The sequence below is a fragment of the Mytilus californianus genome, unplaced genomic scaffold, assembly GCF_021869535.1.
Source record: "Mytilus californianus isolate M0D057914Y unplaced genomic scaffold, xbMytCali1.0.p SCAF_4, whole genome shotgun sequence".
Lineage (NCBI taxonomy): Eukaryota > Metazoa > Mollusca > Bivalvia > Mytilida > Mytilidae > Mytilus > Mytilus californianus.
The window spans coordinates 9,627,714-9,648,735 of record NW_026262690.1 but is presented as its reverse complement, the minus strand read 5'-3'; the positions used below and the strand labels follow the sequence as shown (position 1 = coordinate 9,648,735).

The window sequence follows — 21,022 nt, the reverse complement described above, 5'->3', positions numbered from 1 at the left end:
AAAAGAGATGATTTTTCATTTCCTATTGTTAATTATCCATTTTTAGATGGTGACTTCCCTTGTCACTATCTTATGGTGTTTATATATCTCAACTTGTTCGATTCGCTCGTGTATGTAACAATGTATTTCATTTTAACGAAAGAAATCTCTGTATTACTGAAAAATCATTACACCAGGGATTTCGATATCACAAACTAGTCAAAACATTTACTAAATTTTATCATCGGTACATACAAGGACATCATTCGTAAATATAAATCAACATGCAGACATCTTATACGTTCGGGTATTTCACATCCAATATTTTATGGTAATATTCTTTACAAAGCACAAAAATGTCGGCATTCACCTCAAAAGCTAACCAAACCTTTAAACAGACTTATTCGGAAAGGATATAGTTACGATACTGTTGTCAAGTCATTAAGGATTGCATATTTTGGTATTAATATTCATTCACTCATAGGGTCTTTGCATCGGAAATAAACACATTTATTCTAAAACCAGTTGTTGGCATGAAACGGGTTATGTTCTTCTCATATATTTCATGATGGTATGATACTAAACTCCTAACGGGAGGGATTGTACTTGATATTCATTTGATGAAGACATAATCTTTCAATCAGTTTAATTGAGGTCTGGAGCTGGCAAGTCAGTAACTGCTAGTAGTCCTTTGTTAATTTATGTATCATTGTCATTTTGCTTAGTTTCTCTTGTTACCTATTCTGACATCGGACTCGGACTTCTTTTGAACTGAGTTTTACTGTTCGTATCGCTGTGTGTTTCTTTATTCTACATTGGCTAGAGGTATAGGGAGAGGGTTGAGATCTTACAAAACGTGTTTAACCCCGCCGCATTTTTGCGCCTGTCCCAAGTCAGGAGCCTCTGGCCTTTGTTAGTCTTGTATGTTTTTATATGACCGCAAACAAATTTTGCGGTCGTATATTGATATCACGATGTGGTCGTGGTCGTTGTTAGCTATGAAATTTAAACACAAGGTTTATAACCTCAAAATGAAGGTTGGGATTGATTTTAGGGGGTATGGTCCTAACAGTTAAGAATAAGGGGCCAAAAAGGGGCCCAAATAAGCATTTTTCTAGTTTCCAGACAATAACTTGTATATTGATCTATTTGAAATTATACCACAAGTTTCTATACCACAAAGGGATGGTTAGGATTTGCTTTGGGGGGTTATGGCTCGAACCCTTTAGGAATAAGGGGCAAAAAAGGGTAACAAACAAGGGTTTCCTGGTTAATGGACAATTAAGACAATTTAAAAGCAGTGTAAGGGAGGTAATCCAAACACAACGTTTTGATTACCTCCCTTACACTGCTTTTAAATTATGTATAAAGAAATGTTGTATTATCTTGAGATGCTTAGCTGTCAATTTATTTTTAGAAGTTACTATTAAGGAATATTAATTTTAGCCATGATTATGTATGTCATTTTCTATTTTAAAAATAAAAAGGGAAAAAAGGGGGGGGGGGGGGGGGGGGGGGTAAAAAGAAATTGTGGGGGGGGGGGGTCAATTTTTTCTCATTTCAGATTTCAGAAATTATAAAGAAAAATTAGGGGGGGGGGGTCAATATGCAACAGCATAGTGTATTGCACAAAAGCATAAAAAATGGGGGTAATTTTTTTTTTGTGGGGGAGTGGGGTCAATTCGCAACAGCAAAGTGTATTGCACTAAAGCAAAAAATTGAATATAAATTCAAATCATATAACCAAGTTCTTTGACTACAGTTATTCTGTGTCAGAAACCTATCATGTGTCAAATATTTAATTACAATCCAAATTCAGACCTGTATCAAGCGTGAATATTGTGTCCATTTTTGCCCCAACTGTTCAGGGTTGGACCTCTGCGGTCGTATCCAGCTGCGCTCAGCGAAGCAATTCATTTAATTTTAGTTTATTTACATGTTTTGGAGTTTAGTATGACGTCCAATTTCACTGAACTAGTACACATTTTTATTTAGGGGCCAGCTGAGGACCACCTCTGGGTGCGGGATTTTCTCGCTGCGTTGAAGACCTATTGGTGGCCTTTGGCTGTTATCTGCTCTTTGGCTGGGTTGTTGTCTCTTTAACATATTCCCCATTTCCATTCTCAATTTTATCTATCATACTAACTTAAGCAGAAAACTAAACATTGAAAATTGCTAATTAATTCAAAGTCTCTGGATCATGACCTAGGGGGCAGTGCCGTGAAATAGTCGTCAAACTATTATGTACTTATAGTAATGCAACTTAATATTAAATATCAATGACCTATCAGAAGTAGTTCCTATCAAACTAACTTAAGGGCATACGATACAGTTTTGATACAACGGTTATATTTTTATGAAAATTTGCATACAAGCTATTTTTCACCTAGTCAATTCAAATATGTACTAAAAAATATACCTTCATGTGCTACTTTAAGAGATAAATGGGGTCAAAATTTAGACATTTACTCAAAGTTTCATTTTTTTGGACATTTCTATCCTTTGAATAGACATACCCAACTTTTTTGTTTCAAAAGATAAACACAAGCGGATTTTTGTAAAAACATTTGGAAAATCTTCTTTACATAAGTATGCTCTAAATTTGTATAACAATTCTTTGGAAATAATAAATTTCAATCTCAGTTTCATGATTTTAGAAAAAAACGGCATTTTTTAATATAAATTTATCTAATTTTAAAAAATTTCATTGGTGACTTTTTATTAAAATTGGTACAAATAATCTTCATACGTAGTCAAACCTAATGTCATTTTAAAAAAGAAGGGTCCATAAACTCGTTTCCAAGTTAAATCAGTCTGAATGATAACAAGAGTGCACACACTGAAATGTCTCGCCTGCTTTCCTGACCATTGATTTTATGTTGATAGTCCTAAATATGAAGCTTTACTACAAGTATCACATAAACTTAACATGATCCAAGAAAATGAGGTCAAGGTCAGATAAACCAAACTATAATACATGTATACCTTATAATCATTCCATACACCAAATATAGTTGACCTATTGCTTATAGTATCCAAGAAACAAACTTAACCATGAAAACTAAACATTGACCAATGAACCATGAAAATGAGGTCAAGGTCAGATGATACCTGCAAGACATGCATATAATCATTCCATACACCAAATATAGTTGATCTATTGCTTATAGTTTAAGAAAAACAGACAAAAATAAAAAAACTTAACATTGAGCAATGAACCGTGAAAATGAGGTCATGGTCAAATAAAACCTGCTAGACTGACATGCACATCATAAAATATTTCCATACACCAAATATAGCTGACCTATTGCATACAGTATTAGAAAAATAGACCAAAACACAAAATCTTAACAATAACCACTGAGCCGTGAAAATGAGGTCAAGATCAGATGGCGCCTGCCAGTTGGACATGTTCACCTTACAATCATTCCATATACCAAATATAGTAGACCTATTGCTTATAATATCTGATATAAGGACTTGACCACGAAAACTTAACCTTGTTCACTGATCCATGAAATGAGGTCGAGGTCAGATGAAAACTGTCTGACAGGCATGAGGACCTTGCAAGGTACGAATGTACTAAATATAGTTATCCTATTACTCACAATAAGAGAGAAATTAACATTACAAAAAATGTTAACTTTTTTTTCAAGTAGTCACTGAACCATGAAAATGAGGTAAAGGACAATGGTCATATGGGTCAATATCCCTAATGCGCCTCGAAATGAGGAACTCAAAAGTTGTGTGTAAACAAAAAATCTCTGTGTAGTGATATTGGACATGTTTCTATTTTTTACAAATGACTGAGCTTAACCATTTGTGGTGATTAGGAAAGTAGTGGAACATAGAATAAATGTGTAAAAACTATGGAGCTATTAAATGTGTTCAAAGTATTAAATTTTCAAAGAACTTATTGTGTTAAAAAAGGGATTTTTTACCACGAGGAGCCGCATCACGAAAGGATGTTCGGGGTATGCTAATTTACGGAAAAAGTAATCTCACTTCGTACCCCTAAAATTTAACCACATATGTGAAAATGTCACAGCTTCCAAACGAGCTATCATACATATCCAAGTTTACGATATGGACTGAGCTACAGGAAAAAACGTTACCATTACCGCCTATGGAAAAACAATTAAAGATATTGACCCATATGACAGAGGGAAACTTCATAACATAAGGCATCTATATACCAAGTATGAAGCATCTAGGTCTTCTACCTTCTAAATATAAAGTTTTTAAGTAGTTTGTTAACGCCGCCGCCGGATCTCTATCCCTATGTCGAGCTTTCTGAGACAGAAGTCGCAAGCTCGACAAAAAACAGTTGAAAAATGCATCTTTTCCCCAATATGCCACTGTTTGAAGTCACAAAAAAAATCAAATTTTACATTAGCTACGTCATAACCACCCCTGTATCTGTATCATATGCCCTTAAGCAGAAAACTTAACAATTGTTGACCCTGCAGCGGTTGCCAGGAAAACAATCCATATGTCTAGTTTTCTGCCACTTTCGTCGCAGGCGAGACAAAAACTAAATGTTGACTAATGAACCATAAAATATGAGGTCCAGGTCATACCAATAATTATATACACCAAATATAGTTGAATTATGACTTATTGTATCTGAGACTTGGACCTTATCATAAAAGTATAATTCAACAGTTCTGGTAAGGGTTTTTTTATTATTTGAAGTACAAAAGTTCTACAGCTTCCTCCCTAGTAACCGGTGTTTTATCATTAACAACAGGTTGAAAGTTATGGTCTTGTTCTATCATATACTGTAAGACATTCAGCAGTTTAACTTTGTCTCTCAATACGGCCTGATACATGTCTGATGCCTGCATTTGTTCCACTTTTCCCAGATATTCCTCTAATATTGCACAGGAGTGTCCTAAAATGTACGGACATGTTTTCATTATCTCAGCTGTAAATCCATTTTCAATTAAAAGCTTGAAATTTTTTTCTACATCTACAGTAGAACAATTTAAGTACTGTATCTGAATCTTGTCCCATTGACCTATTGATAACATCCCTAGTTTATCTCTTATAAAGAACGCTGTTCCATTATTTTTATTCCCTGTTTCTAAATCTCCAGCAGCATGCTCTGTGATTTGCATTAATGTTATTTTTTTGTTTCCATCTTCTTTCAATTCTTTGACTACTTCTTTTAACCGTGACACAGGAATTCCTAGACAAAATATATCATTTGCAATGCTGTCTTTACTTATTCCAATTTCTTCCAGATAGTTTATTCTAGCTTTCAAATCGTCTAATTTCAAATGAAGAATAGGATCCAAAATCATGGTCTGAGATTTGTTTAAGTCCAATGATTGACTTAGTTTCTCAGTTTTTGTTGTTGATTTTCCTAAGGACCTTCTATATTTTTCTAAATCCTTTAGATAACTCCTAAATCTATAAGGATTAACTGTCAATAGGTCAACAGATGGCTGTACTTCTAAACTAACCTGGAAATATTGATAAAAAATTAGCTGTTGTGGATTCACTAATTCTAATAGAGTTCATGGTCAAATTTTCATGGATTTCATGGTTTGCTTTTCATGGATTTCATGGTCTTGATTTTTCATTAAATTTGTGGTCTAATTATCATGGATTTCATGGTCTAAATATCATGGATTCCATGGTCTAATTTCCATGGATTTAATGGTCTCCATGGATTTCATGGTCTAATTTCTATGGATTTCATGGTCTAGTTTTCAAGGATTTCATGGTCTAATTTTCATGGATATGATGGTCTAATTTTCATAGATTTCATGGTCTAATTTCCATGGATTTCAGTCCAATTTTCAAGGATTTCATGGTCTAATTTTCATGTATTTCATCATCTTAATTTTCATAAATTTATGGTCTAATTTCCATGGAATTCATGGTCTAATTTCTATGGATTTCATGGTCTAGTTTTCAAGGATTTCATTATCTAATTTTCATGGATATGATGGTCTAGTTTTCATAGGTTTCATGGTCTAATTTCAATGGATTTCAGTCCAATTTTCAAGGATTTCATGGTATAATTTTTATGTATTTCATCGTCTTAATTTTCATGAATTACATGATCTAATTTTCATGGATTTAATGGTCTGATTTCCATGGATTTCATGGTCTAATTTCTATGGATTTCATGGTCAAGTTTTCAAGGATTTCATGGTCTAATTTTCATGGACATGATGGTCTAATTTTGATAGATTTCATCATCTAATTCCCATGGATTTCAGTCCAATTTTCAAGGATTTCATGGTCTAATTTTCATGTATTTCATCATCTTAATTTTCATAAAATTTATGGTCTAATTTCCATGGATTTCATGGTCTAAATACTATGGATTTCATGGTCTAGTTTTCAAGGATTTCATGGTCTAATTTTCATGGATATGATGGTCTAGTATTCATAAATTTCATGGTCTAATTTCAATGGATTTAGTCCAATTTTCAAGGATTTCATGGTATAATTTTCATGTATTTCATCGTCATAATTTTCACGAATTACATGATCTAATTTTCATGGATTTAATGGTCTGATTTCCATGGATTTCATGGTCTAATTTCTATGGATTTCATGGTCTAGTTTTCAAGGATTTCATGGTCTAATTTTCATGGACATGATGGTCTAATTTTGATAGATTTCATGATCTAATTCCCATGGATTTCAGTCCAATTTTTAAGGATTTCATGGTCTAATTTTCATGTATTTCATCATCTTAATTTTCATAAAATTTATGGTCTAATTTCCATGGATTTCATGGTCTAAATACTATGGATTTCATGGTCTAGTTTTCAAGGATTTCATGGTCTAATTTTCATGGATATGATGGTCTAGTATTCATAAATTTCATGGTCTAATTTCAATGGATTTCAGTCCAATTTTCAAGGATTTCATGGTATAATTTTCATGTATTTCATCGTCATAATTTTCATGAATTACATGATCTAATTTTCATGGATTTAATGGTCTGATTTCCATGGATTTCATGGTCTAATATCTATGGATTTCATGGTCTAGTTTTCAAGGATTTCATGGTCAAATATTCATGGACATGATGGTCTAATTTTGATAGATTTCATGATCTAATTCCCATGGATTTCAGTCCAATTTTCAAGGATTTTATGGTCTTAATTTTCATGAATTTTATGGTCTAATTTTCATGGATTTAATGGTCTAATTTCCATGGATTTCATGGTCTAATTTCTATTGATTTCATGGTCTAGTTTTCAGGGATTTCATGGTATAGTTTTTTAATGGACATGATGGTATAATTTTCATAGATTTCATGGTCTAATTTCCATGGATTTCAGTCCAATTTCTATGGATTTCATGGTCTAATTTCTATTGATTTCATGGTCTAGTTTTCAGGGATTTCATGGTATAGTTTTCATGAACATGATGGTATAACTTTCATGGATTTCATGGTCTAATTTCCATGGATTTCATAATCTAATTTCCATGGATTTCATGGTCTAATTTTAATGGATTTCATGATCTAATTTCCATGTACTTTATGGCCTAATTTTCATGGATATAATTGTCTAATTTTCATGAATTTCATGGTCTAATTTTCATGGATTTCATGGTCTAATTTCTATGGATTTTATGGTCTTAATTTTCATGGATTTCATGGTCTAATTTCTATGGATTTCATGGTCTTAATTTTTGTGGATTTCATGGTCTAATTTCCATGGATTTCATAGTCTAAATTTTCATAGAATTCATGGTCTAATTTTCATTGATTTCATGGTCTAATTTTCACGAATTTCATGTTGAAAGTTAAACAAAATTTAAGTGTTTAGTAAAGTACAAACTTTATATAGTATTGTTTGCAGATTTTTTTACAACCATAGAATCAAGAATCAATGTAAACAAATTTTTCGACATTCCAAAATGACTGGTTTTCATGAGTATCAATGCATTCACAGTATAAGCTAGGATTAGAACAACTAAATTCAGAAACTATTTTGATAGTATTACTGTATGCATTTGTTGAAATTAAAATGACAATACTTGAACATATAAACTATGCAAAACATTCAAAGTCAAGGCAACATGAATAAAGGTGCAAGGTCAAATAACCAGTGGAAATGAGAAATGCCAATTGCTAATACAACGATTCCCTTTACACTGACCTAAACAAAAACTTCCAACATCTAAACTATGCCAAAGTTTTAAAGTCAATGAACCATGATGAACCATGATGAGGGTGATGCCAATCTTCATGGAAATGAGACATGCAAATGTTAATACAACTGCATACCAAATATCATTGACTTTTCATGTGGTATGATTGCCAATGAGACAACTATCAATCAAAGTTCAAATGAAGTGGATGTAAGCAATTATGGCAACTGTACGGCCTTCAACAATGAGAAAAAACCTTACAGTATAATCGGCTGATATATATATTACCTAATCACAAATTTTAACATGTAAACTATGCGAAAGTTTCAAAGTCACAAGACCATGACTGAGGGAGCGTAGCTAAATAATCACCATAGATCTGAGATGTGCAAATGCAATATACAACTGCCTACCTAACATCATTGACCTTCCACTAGTGGTTCCCCTTAAACTCACCTAATCACAAACTTTAGCATATAAACTAAGGAAAAGTTTCAAAGTAAATAGACCATGAATGAGGATGGGACGCCAAATAACCTCCATGGAAAAGAAATGTGCAAATATTAATGCTAATACAACTACATACAGAATATCATTGACCTACTACTAATAATTTCCCTGAAACTGACCTAATCATAAACTAATTCATAGTTAACACAGCAGACACCACCTCAAACAGCACATTTAAGTCTCCATTTTTTAACTTTGTCAAGGCAAGATAAAAACCAAATAACTATTGAATGACACATTTGATAAACAAATAAAATAACCGAGTTCCAATGTCCCCACGTTGCACATATTTTATCTGTCTAAGGGCAATAACTAAAAAAAATCTTTTTTTGTTCTTTAAAATTTTTATAAATATCTTAGAGAAATGAAGGTTTGTGATTAAATACAATACAATTTCCAATATAATTAATGTTTCCAAGGAGCACAACTCTTTTAAAAATAATTGATTGGCACTGATTTTAGAAATTGTCCAAGACATTGCTAATATAAACCTTTGATATAAATTTGATTAAAATCTGGCAAAAATTGTACATGTGAGATAGCTTACAATGCAATTTCCCATATATTAAAGATATCCAAGGGCATAACTCTTTTAAAAATTGTTGATCGGTACTGACTGATTTTCGAATTTGTCCAAAACATTACTGATATAAACCTATGATATAAGTTTCATAAAAATCTGGCAAGAGTTGTAAACATGAGAGCACTAACAATGCAATTTTCCATATAATTAATATTTCTAAGGGCATAACTCTTTTAAAATTGTTAATCTGCACTGATTTTCAAACTTGTTGAAGACAATGCTAATATAAACCTATGATATAAGTTTTATAAAAATCTGGCAAGAACTGTACATGTGAGAGTGTTAACAAGACTTGATGGACAGATTAAACGGACGGACAGACAGATGGACGCCCAGTATTTCTATGTCCTCTGCAACGTATCAGATAGGGGACAATAATTTACAGATCCTCAGGTCATAGCATCTAACGTTTTACCAAAGTTTGAAGGACAAACCTTAATATTATTAAATAATCAATGAAAATATTTCAGCTATAGTGTGACGTGTTATGAATGAATACAACGTTAACTAAACTGTACTGAAAACAGCAATGTACATGTATGTCATGCTGCTTATGCATAAACAATTTTATCTGTCAAAATTTCCAAACCTTTTCACTGCTTACTAATTCACTTGTATGCAAATATTTTAAAGTTTACAAGCATGGCTACATTGTATATAATTATGAAAACACAATGTGAACTGTGATAAAGTCGACCTTAGTCAACATACGCCACGTTCATTTACAGACAAAAAGTTAAAAACTCAATGGATAGAGGAAAACATTAAAAACTCATTTTATGTATAATAAATAGCATGTTCAGACATCCCTATGAGGTAAACTTGGAACTTAGTATATCAATAATGAAATTCATTTACTTAAAGACAATATTAGGTTACATCTTTGAAAAGAATCATAAGTAACTGCAAATATCTAAATATTATGAGTTTATACCTGTCTGACTTTATCCAAACGTCCTGTAAGCATTTTCATACTTCTTTGTAAAATCTGTGGATTGCATCTAATATCATTAACACTGTACCCTTCACTCAGTAAAAACTGAATGATTTTAATACTACTCTTCCACTTTGACACAGGTACAATATTTTGTAACTCTTCTAAATCTGCCAGTGGCAGAACATCTTTTAACTCTGAAATTCCATATTTGACTATTGAAGAGTCTTTTAATTTGGGAACTGGTGATAAATCATGCATGTCAGAGTCAACTTCCGTCAAAGCAGGTGAATTCTGCTTCTTCATTATCTGTGGAATTAACACAGCTTCATGAACATTACTCTCTTTTGTATTATTTACAGTTTTTTGGATATCTTTAAGTTTTGGGACTACACATAATATATTTTCAACAATGTCCTCAATAGAAATTCCAAGTTGTAGAAAAAAAATCAATTTTTCTTTCAGCTGTTTAAGTCTTTTTCCCTTCAATACTAACTGGATATGTTCTTCTTTCAACTCAACATTGCCGATGTTTTCTATTTCCTGAAGAATCTGTTGAACAGAGTTTTTAGTCTGCTGTATGTGTTGGGCTATTTCCTGAAGTTGATGTACAACTTCCTGTTTTGTTTGACAACCTGACCAAATACAAGAATATCTATCAAGCTGCATCTTAATTATTTCCATCTGACGATAATTATACTTCAGTAGCTCAAGTCTGGTTCTGTTATTTACAAATGGACAAGTCTGTAAAAGAAAAATCATTCTGATAACTTATGATAGACACAAGAGTCATTTTCTGAGATAGGACCCATTCTGAATGAAGTTATGAGCATTTAAACATGTTATATAAACATATAAATAGGGGAGAAGACACTAAATAGGTGATACAAAAACAATCAGTTAAAGAGAATGCAGACAACAACAAAAGCCAAGAAAAAGACTATAACAAGTCTACACAGGAAATTCATGATTGAGAAACTCCATCAATAATACATGTAAATAACACACATTTAGAGTTCCATGTAAGACTCACACAGAATCTTTATATAATTAAAATTAAAATTATTTCACAATACCTAGCTTGCTTAATGAAGTTTGGGTATATATTGATCAGGATGTCTGTCAATCTGTTTGTCCGTTCGTTAATCAGGACCAATTTCTACTCATCCAAAGAATGAATTACAAGGAGACTTTCACATACTCTTAAAATATGTAATATACTTGTGCATCTCCTATTTTATTTTTTAATCAAAATGTTTTCTAGGGTTTCTCATACATAACATGGACTTTGCCCTTTCATATTATAGAGGGTGAACATCCCCAGCCGCAACTCCGCCTAAACTAGTGAATGGATTTCAATCAATCTTTCACAGATTCTTTATAACATAATGTATTTGTGCACCTCCTATTTTCCTTTTTGATCATAATGATTTCTGGAGTCAGTGGAGAGTCCCATACAAAAATATGGACTTTGCCCTTTCATATTATAAAATTGTTTTAGGTTGCTGTTTAAACACAACAATAGTATATTGACTTGACGTAATAAAAATGAGGATTAGGCACCAAATTGAGAAAACGCTCTGCAGATCCTCACATTTTCCCTGTTTCTAAGCCTTATGATTACATCTTACTATGTCAAGTCAATTATATAATTTTAGTCTATATACATAACATGATTTTGTATCACAGCTATTACTGTTGCCAAAAAGTAGTCTAGCCTAGACTGTGCAAACAGTGCCAAATATAAGGCAAGTGAATAAAGATATTAAATTAAAATTTCATTAAAAGTTCACAAATCACTTAGTGAACTTAATTTAGCCTTAATATTTTTGTATGTTTTTGTAAATGCAACCTTTAGTTTCTGGCTGTTTAAAAGCCTGAATGTTTTACCCCGAATAAAACCATTACTATCTGGCTAATCCTGTTTTATATCATTATAGTTCTAACCTTTTTAATCCACTCAATTCTCTGCTGAATAGAAGTAATCTTCTTTGATAGAACTTGTGGATGGTTTTTTATCTCCGTTGTACTCAATCCGAACTCCAACAGTAGGTCAACTTTAGCACAAGCTTGAACAAAGAGCATCAATGTACAATTAAAGGTGTTTTTATACGGGAAGTGCTTTTTAATTTGATGCCATTCAGTTTGAGTTGTACATTTCAGTTTTTTCCTCAATATCTCGTCTCTTGAAGAAGATTTTTTACCCAATGTAAGCTTCTTAGTACCTGAAACTACTATAGTTTCATCCTTTGTTAAAAACAGATCAGGTGTTAAATTAGACATATTTGCAGCCTTTAGTCTTTCTCCCTGCTCTTGGATTTCGGAGCTAGATAAATCAAAAATGTCAATATGCTTGGGTATAAGATGTATGTCACATCCATAATTCACCAACAGAACCAGTTTATTCCTTAACTCTGCGTAGTTAGTAGGAGTCACTTCTTCACCTTTGATTTCCAGACTTTCAACTATCTGAAAACAAGTAAACATTCAAAATACAAAGAGATTAAAATGATATTATAGTCAAAGTCAAGAATGAAGTCAGTGACTGTTGCTAGGTTGTTTAAAATACAAAGATAACAAGAAATGATTGTAACAGGATGCTGTTACGAAGTCTCCCAAACGAAGCTCCCATAATTCGTAATTCCCAGGGTCGCTTGACATTGGGCAAAGTCCAGTGAAAATTGGTTTGGTCCAGTAAAGTTATCTGCATTAATGATGCCTGGGGACTAACCCTGTATATCATTCAAATCATCTTTGCATGACATACCAGAATATATATGGTTTAGGGGTGGGGATCTCAACCATTTACAAGATACTAGAACATTGGGGGTGGGGGGGAACCTCTGGGGACTGACCCTATATGTCATTCAAGTGTTCGAGACATGACGAACAGGAATATATATGGTATAGGGGTGGGAATCTCGACCATTTACAAGATATTAGAACTTTCTCAAATGGCAGGGGGTCGGGATGACCCCTGGGGACTACCCCTGTATATCATGCAAACCATATTCGCATGACAAACCGGAATATATATGGTTTAGGGGTGGGGATCTTGACCACTTACAAGATATTAGAACTTTCTTAAATGGCAGGGGGTGGGGGTGACCCCAGGGGACTAACCTTGTATTTCATTTGAAGTGCTTTATCATGACAAACCAGAATATATATGGTTTAGGGGTGGGGATCTTGACCATTTACAAGATATTAGAACTTTCTCAAATGGAGGGGGTCGGGGTGACCCCTTGGGACTAACACTGTATATCATTCAAACCATCTTCGCATGACAAACCAGAATATATATGGTTTAGGGGTGGGGATCTTGGCCACTTACAAGATATTAGAACTTTCTTAAATGGCAGGGGGTCGGGATGACCCCTTGGGACTAACACTGTATATCATTCAAACCATCTTCGCATGACAAACCAGAATATATATGGTTTAGGGGTGGGGATCTTGACCACTTACAAGATATTAGAACTTTCTTAAATGGCAGGGGGTGGGGTTGACCCCTGGGGACTTACCCTGTATTTCATTTAATGTGCTTTATCATTTAGAACATTTTCAATTAAAAAGATTGTGTCTATCACAAACGGTTTCCAATTTATAATCATTTGAAAATTTAAAAAAATAAAATCCCATAGGGTTCTATAGTAAAACCCTCCTTTCTTTTTGCCCCTCAAAGTACCCCTTTATAAACCCCATTGCACAAACAAAACCCTGATTGCACCACTAGAAATGTTAGTCTAACATATTGTGAAACCCTAAGTTAATCTGACAAGCGGTTTTGGAGAACGGGTGCAGACAAGTTCAAATTTAAAAGCGACGTAAGAGGAAAAAGAAGAATAACTAGATTTGCCATTGCAAGCAATAGCGGATGTCACCCTTCCCCCATTGACACTAAGCGGCAGCCATTTCAAATTTTTTTAACAGTGAATGCACATGTATGCATGGCTATACATCTTTCTGTAAATTTTCAGTACATTCAGAGCATTTCAAAATTTTTCACTTTTTTGCCGTTTCCATGACAACGGCAGCCATTTTGAAAATTTCAAAGTCAAAAGTCTCATCTTTACTTGCCAATTAACAATAACATCGAGTTTCATTAAGTTCAAAGCTTTTTGAATTTTTTTTACATTTTTGCAGTTTCCATGGCAACGGTGGCCATTTTGGAAATTCCAAAGTCATAAGACTTATCTAGACTTGCCAGTTAACAATCATATTAAGTTTCATAAAGTTTGAAGCATTTTGAGAATTTTTGACATTTTTGCTGGTTCCTATGGTAACAGAGACCATTCCCAAAATTTAATGACAGATGCCACATTGGTATATGGGAGGGAACATACCATCAAAGTTTCATGGGATTTGACCTACCATTTTAAGAAAGTAAATGCTACTTTAAGGTTTTTGGAGCATTTTGATCATTTTTGCAGTGTTTCCATGGTAAAGGCAGACATTTTGGAAATTCCAAAGCCGAATTTCACATCTACCAATGTTGCTCATCGTTACTGTGAAGTTTCATTAATTTTGGAGCATTTTGATATTTTTGAAATTTTTGGTGTAGTTTCCATGGCAACATAGTAGTTCCAATGATTGCCAAAATCATCCAAAACCAGTATATAGTGGACACCTTCATTGTATTAAAATCTAATGATTTTAAGTTTATGCATTCTCAAATAATTCACCAAACTCTAAAATTTTATTTGTTCACTATCTATCGGTTTCCATGGTAACGGCAGCCATTTTTTAGTGCCAAAGTTCCACTGCAACGCATAAGCTGGAGTTCCTTGTTATAGTGAACAAGCATTTAGATTGGTTCCATTGGCTTTGAGAAAACTCCCGGACAAAATTTGGTGGAAGTATAATAATAATAATAATAATACAGAAAAAGAAACAGAGGAAAAGCAATATGTCACCAGACATTGTCGATCGGGTGACATAATAATAATAATAATAAGAACTGAGCAAAACCAATTAGTCTTCCCAAACTTCGTTTGGGAGACTTAATAAAATGATATAATAGTCCAAAGGCAAGAATGAGGTCAGTGACTGTTGCTAGGTTGTTCAAAATACAAAGAGATTAAAATGATATAATTCTTATATGATTTGCATATTAGGGAATACATTGATATGATTGGTTGAGAGGACTTCGGCAATTGTTCTTGATGTTGACCGAACTTCTTTTCGTAACCAATGTAAACAAGATGGCGGCGATAATGACACAATCCGGATCGACGTTAACAAAATTTATTTTCACTTCAAGTTAATCGTTAAATTAAATAATAAACACAAAACATTCGTTTGAATGATAATAAGAGTTTTTGTAGTTTATTTTTTTTATCAGATTGCAAATTTCATGGAGTACATATTTTTGCGTTAACCAACAAATATATTCATGCGCCAGGCAATTCAATGACACAAATATACAATTTACGTGTGATAGAGGTTACGAGTGTGGAAAAATAAATTCCTTATCTCCAATTTTAAAGAATTATAAGGATTAAACGCCTTTTTAAAGGAATTTATTGGTGTATAAACTGTACCAAGTCACTCACAAACATATCATAAAAGACTTTTATTTGTTTGTGAGTGAATTGGTCAAGTTTATACACCAATAAATTCCTTTAAAAAGGCGTTTAATCCTATAATAATACAATGTAGTCCAAAGTCAAGAATGAAGTCAGTGACTGTTGCTAGGCTGTTTGTGGATCTTGCATTGGTGTTGTTCATGTTGTTAACACATCTTTGCTTTGGTGGTTTCTGGTTAATTAATTTACAACTTGTCAAGACTATAACAACTTAGTACCTTTCAATTGTAAGTATTAATAATAATGTAGCTGGGTCAACTGACAGTAATTTAGAAACTGATTTTTTTTTTCAAACTGACGTGATATACATGTAGCGCAAACTTTGGCAAGATTGGCTAAACATGCAATAAATTTTTACCTTCATAAACGAATTCAGTATTCATTAAAGTATATTGACTGACAAAACAATAAATTCTCCTTAGTCTTAAATCAAATGAAATATAAATATAATTTCTAGGAAAGGAGTTTGTTTCCTAAAGGCTATGGTTAGATTTACTCAGTGAACAATTGTTTATATTACATTTAATTCAACATAAAAATATTTTGTATAAATATACCTTTTGGAGTACAGAATCAATTTTAGAATTCCTTGGCTCAGTACTCATCTCTCTTATGTGACATTTCAGCATAGTTTTATAGACAGGTACATATCTTTCTTTCTTTGAGGTACAACCACTGGGGTTTTCCTGTGTAGTGCATATTCTCTGTGAGGTCAAACCTCTATTGCTTGTCTGTGTAAAGCATGCAGATGCAATACTCCTTATAATTGTTTCAAATCTTATATGGCTTCTATATCTGCCTACCATAAGAACAGTAAAAAAATTGTGATGTGTCCTCCACATTTTGTCTGCTAATTACAAACAAAAATAATTTCTGTCTTTTAGTGGTCTTTGTTTCCTGGATATGAAACCATCTGTACTTTACAACTTCAATGACTCACACAGCTTCACTGAAAAATATACAGAATGAATTAAATCAAACATAAAAGTTCTACTAATGGTGCATTAATTTCGTGTGTTGATAAGTTAAGGTACATGAGGTCTTATTTAAAAATGAAAGATTTTTTTAACACTTTGCCAAAATGTAGTTTATATCATGCTTTTTCAAAACTATAATACAAAATATGGATCATAAGAGTTATTTTACAATCTATAGGTTGTGCTAAATCGTCAGATTTTTCAGTAGAATATACATGGAAAACCCCAATTCATGTGAATTATTCAATAGAAAGACAAGAGTGCACACGCTGAAATGTATCGCCTTCTTTACTAACCATTGATATTATGTTGATAGTCCTAAATATAAAGCTTTACTACAACTATCACATAAACTTAACATGATCCAAGAAAATGAGGTCAAGGTCATATAAATCAAACGAGAAATACATGTACACCTTACAATCATTCAATACACTAAATATAGTTGACCTATTGCTTAATAGTTTATAAGAAACAGACTTAACCAAGAAAACTAAACATTGACCAATGAACCATGAAAATGAGTTCAAGGTCAGATGAACCATGCCAGGCAGACATGTACAGCTTACAATCCTTCCATACAACAAATATAGTTGACCTATTACTTATAGTTTAAGCAAAACAGACCAAAACACAAAAACTTAACACTGAGCAATGAATCGTGAAAATGAGGTCAAGGTCAAATAAAACCTGTGAGACTGACATGTACATCATAAAATATATTTCCATACACCAAATATAGTTGACCTATTGCATATAGTATTAGAAAAAAAGACCAAAACTCAAAAACTTAACTATAACCACTGAACCATGAAAATGAGGTCAAGGTCAGATGACACCTGCTAGTTTGACATGTACACCTTACAATCATTCCATACACCAAATATAGTAGACCTATTGCATACAGTATAAGAAAAACAGACCAAAACACAAAACTTAACTATAACCACTGAACCATGAAAATGAGGTCAAGGTCAGATGAAACCTGCCAGTTGGACATGTACACCCTACAATCTTTCCATACACCAAATATACTAGACCTATTGCTTAAAGTATCCGAGATATGGACTTGACCACCAAAACTTAACCTTGTTCACTGATGCATGAAATGAGGTCGAGGTCAAGTGAAAACTGTCTGATGGGCATGAGGACCTTGCAAGGTACGCACATACCAAATATAGTTATCTTATTACTCATAATAAGAGAGAAATTAGTATTACAAAAAATCTTAACTTTTTTTCCAAGTAGTCACTGAACCATGAAAATGAGGTCAAGGACAATGGACATGTGACAGACAGAAACTTCGTAACATAAGGCATCTATATACAAAGTATGAAGCATCCAGGTTTTCCACCTTCTAAAATATAAAGCTTTTAAAAAGTTAGTTAACGCCGCCGTTGACGCCAGATCACTATCCCTATGTCAAGCTTTCTGCGACAAAAGTCGCAGGCTCGACAAAAACTAAACACAAGAATTTTAAATCAAATATGAAAACAAAGCTCTTGTGCTTTTAGAAAATGTAAAGAAAAAATTGGGGTCAAAGGACTTGTTTTCTTGCAACAAAACTAAATTGGTAAATTTATAGTACATTTGTAAATGTTATATTATTTGTAACTAATCTTTTACTAATGTACTGTGTATATACATTTCAGGTATCATTCATCCTTATAATTAAAGATATAAACCTAGGGAGATGCTAACTCTCATTTACGACTGATATGTATTAAAAACTTGAATAATCAAACTGTATATCAAAGTTAATTATCCAGTATCCTCATCAACACAGTAGTTAATTTGAATTATTTCCCATTATATTCATGATATTGCTTAAAGTTGGAAAATTGAATCAAATGTGATTGTAAAAACAGTCATAATGATACGTTAAAACACACAATTTTCTTCACTAAGATGAAAAGTCTAACAAATGAATTGCATTCTCTTTCAAAATTGCATATTCTATTAAAGATCTAGACTGATTATTTCCTGCTATTTTACCACGAAAGATGGTGGTAGACACCATTAAACTTTCCACATATTTTTTGGAACTCAAGTTGTATTGCAAGTTACAGCAAAATGCATGGCATCACATTTGTATGCATTTATAGTTTCAAAAATCAAAATGTTTTGCTCTATAATTGTCGACAAGTCTTTTTATGTACTTTTCATTGCAATTTTCAAAATAGCATGATACTTTCATCTCCTATACCTTTTAATATGAGTTTTTTTTATCTGAAATCATCAAAACTCACTGTTTGTACTACAGAAATAAACTTAAAATAAATATTGTATATTAACTAAAGAAATGTATATTATATTAAATTCCAATGCAGGCCAGACATTGCTTTAAATGAAAATGAAAATTTGTAAAATCAAGAACTTACAAAGATGACCTAACATATATACATTTCAATGACACTTACAAAGATGACCTAACATATATGTATTTCAATGACACTTACAAAGATGACCTAACATATATATATTTCAATGACACTTACAAAGATGACCTAACATATATATATTTCAATGACACTTACAAAGATGACCTAACATATATATATTTCAATGACACTTACAAAGATGACCTAACATATATATATTTCAATGACATTATTGAAGAGATAGAAAACTTATCATTTAAGTTTAACTGCATTATTTGTCTGAATATCATCATAGAAATCTGAACTTTTATGAAAAAGATAAACATAAAAATGATGAGATATAGTATGATTGCCAATGAGACATTACTCTCCACCAGAGGCCAAATGATGTGCAGTTTGTTCTTTGATGTGTTGTTACACCAATGACCATTGTTCAAGGTAAGGAGGAGGATTGAGCTCTTATTAACATGTCTGACCCCACCACATTATGAATGTGCCTTTCACAAGTCAGGACCCTGTAATTCAGTGGTTGTTGTTGGTTGCTGTCTGCTATAACTGTTTATTGCATTGTCATGAATTAGGCCATTGTTTTTTATTGTTTAAATTGTTCTACATTTTGTCATATCACTGATGATGTCAGGGCTTTAATCATAGCTGACTATACGGTATGAGTTTTTCTCATTCTTGAAGGCCATTCAATGACCTATAATTGCTTAAATCCAAGTTGTTTGGGCTCTGTTGGATACTTGTCTCATTGGCAATCATACCACATCTCTTTATTTTATATTAAAGTACTTGGCATCACCTCTTGATGATTGCATGCAGTATATTGTAACTCCAAGATTTCACCACACACATATGACATACATGTAGGCATGATACATTTTAGGTTAAACAAAAAGTTGATGCTATTTTCTATATTGGAGTGCATCCCTTATATTTCATTGTTATAATCTTAACACATCAATATTTAACTCAGCTATTCACATCAAACCATTTGTACATTTGTAATTTTCATTTTCCCCTATTTTTGATTTGATTAATATTTATATGTTTCTTGTTGTAAGTTATCCTCCTTAGTCATGTTGAAGGCGGTTATGTTCACTATTATAAAATATGGTAGAAGAAGAATATTTTTTACGTTATTGAATAAGAGTCAATGTGGTCCATGTTTGTGAATGTAACAAAGTACTGAATTCCATTGTTGATCTTTTCAATTTACATAAAACAGACATGTAGGTTAGACAATTGTGCATTATTATTTTTCAGATGAAGCACACATTTGTTATAGGGAAAGTCACGACTATACATGACTATCATTTCAAGTTCTGTTCTGTTCTGGTATATTCCTCCGTTTTATCGGAGCACTCCACTTATCGAATGAGTATTAAAATTTTAAATACATAACCGAAAAAGCGGATATTTTTATATTTACGATATGAAAAATATAATTTAAAAATAAAATTAGCTAGTTAAAGTGAATAAAATAAAAGTTTAAAATGTACTTGATGATATATTAAAAGATATAATGCACACATCACAAATTACGGCACTTTGATTCACCAATATGAATAAATCAAAAATTTACAACCTAATGATTTCTAGTCGATACATTGTAAATGCACTGCCAAGGCAAATGTTAAAATTATATAGCATTATCTTGTATGCTGATATTTATAAACTGAACCAGTTAGCTTGGCATCCCATGCAGACAGTTCAGACTATATTTAATATCACTATATTTGATATTATCGGAATTCCAATGGGGACTAACTGTGCACCACTTATTGCGGACCTGTTTTTGTATTGTTATGAGTTACAATTTATGACTAAAATCAGCAAAGACCCATCGAAACAACATCTGATACAAAAATTTAACAATACTTTTAGATATTTGGATGATATATTGGCTCTCAATAATGACGACTTCAGTATGTATACTA

General features: G+C 32.6%; 1 protein-coding gene across 1 annotated transcript; it reads right to left on the bottom strand.

The window, feature by feature from the left end:
* Positions 1-4,644: 4,644 nt before the first annotated feature.
* Positions 4,645-20,365, bottom strand: LOC127737430 (uncharacterized). Its single transcript, XM_052248089.1, has 5 exons — positions 20,221-20,365; positions 16,279-16,670; positions 12,081-12,602; positions 10,134-10,877; positions 4,645-5,447 (listed from the first exon to the last, which is right to left on the bottom strand). Exons 2-5 carry the CDS (start codon positions 16,561-16,563, stop codon positions 4,665-4,667), a joined length of 2,334 nt encoding a protein of 777 aa, XP_052104049.1. The 5' UTR covers positions 16,564-16,670; positions 20,221-20,365; the 3' UTR covers positions 4,645-4,664.
* Between the last annotated feature and the right edge of the window lie 657 nt (positions 20,366-21,022).

Excerpts from the sequence above, each read along its gene's own strand:
- LOC127737430 (XM_052248089.1), bottom strand. The coding sequence starts at position 16,563 with ATGTGGAGGACACATCACAATTTTTTTACTGTTCTTATGGTAGGCAGA. Across the intron at positions 12,603-16,278 it reads TTGATTCTGTACTCCAAAAG|ATAGTTGAAAGTCTGGAAAT; the intron begins GTATATTTATAC and ends ACTTGTTTTCAG. Across the intron at positions 5,448-10,133 it reads GTTTGGATAAAGTCAGACAG|GTTAGTTTAGAAGTACAGCC; the intron begins GTATAAACTCAT and ends CAATATTTCCAG.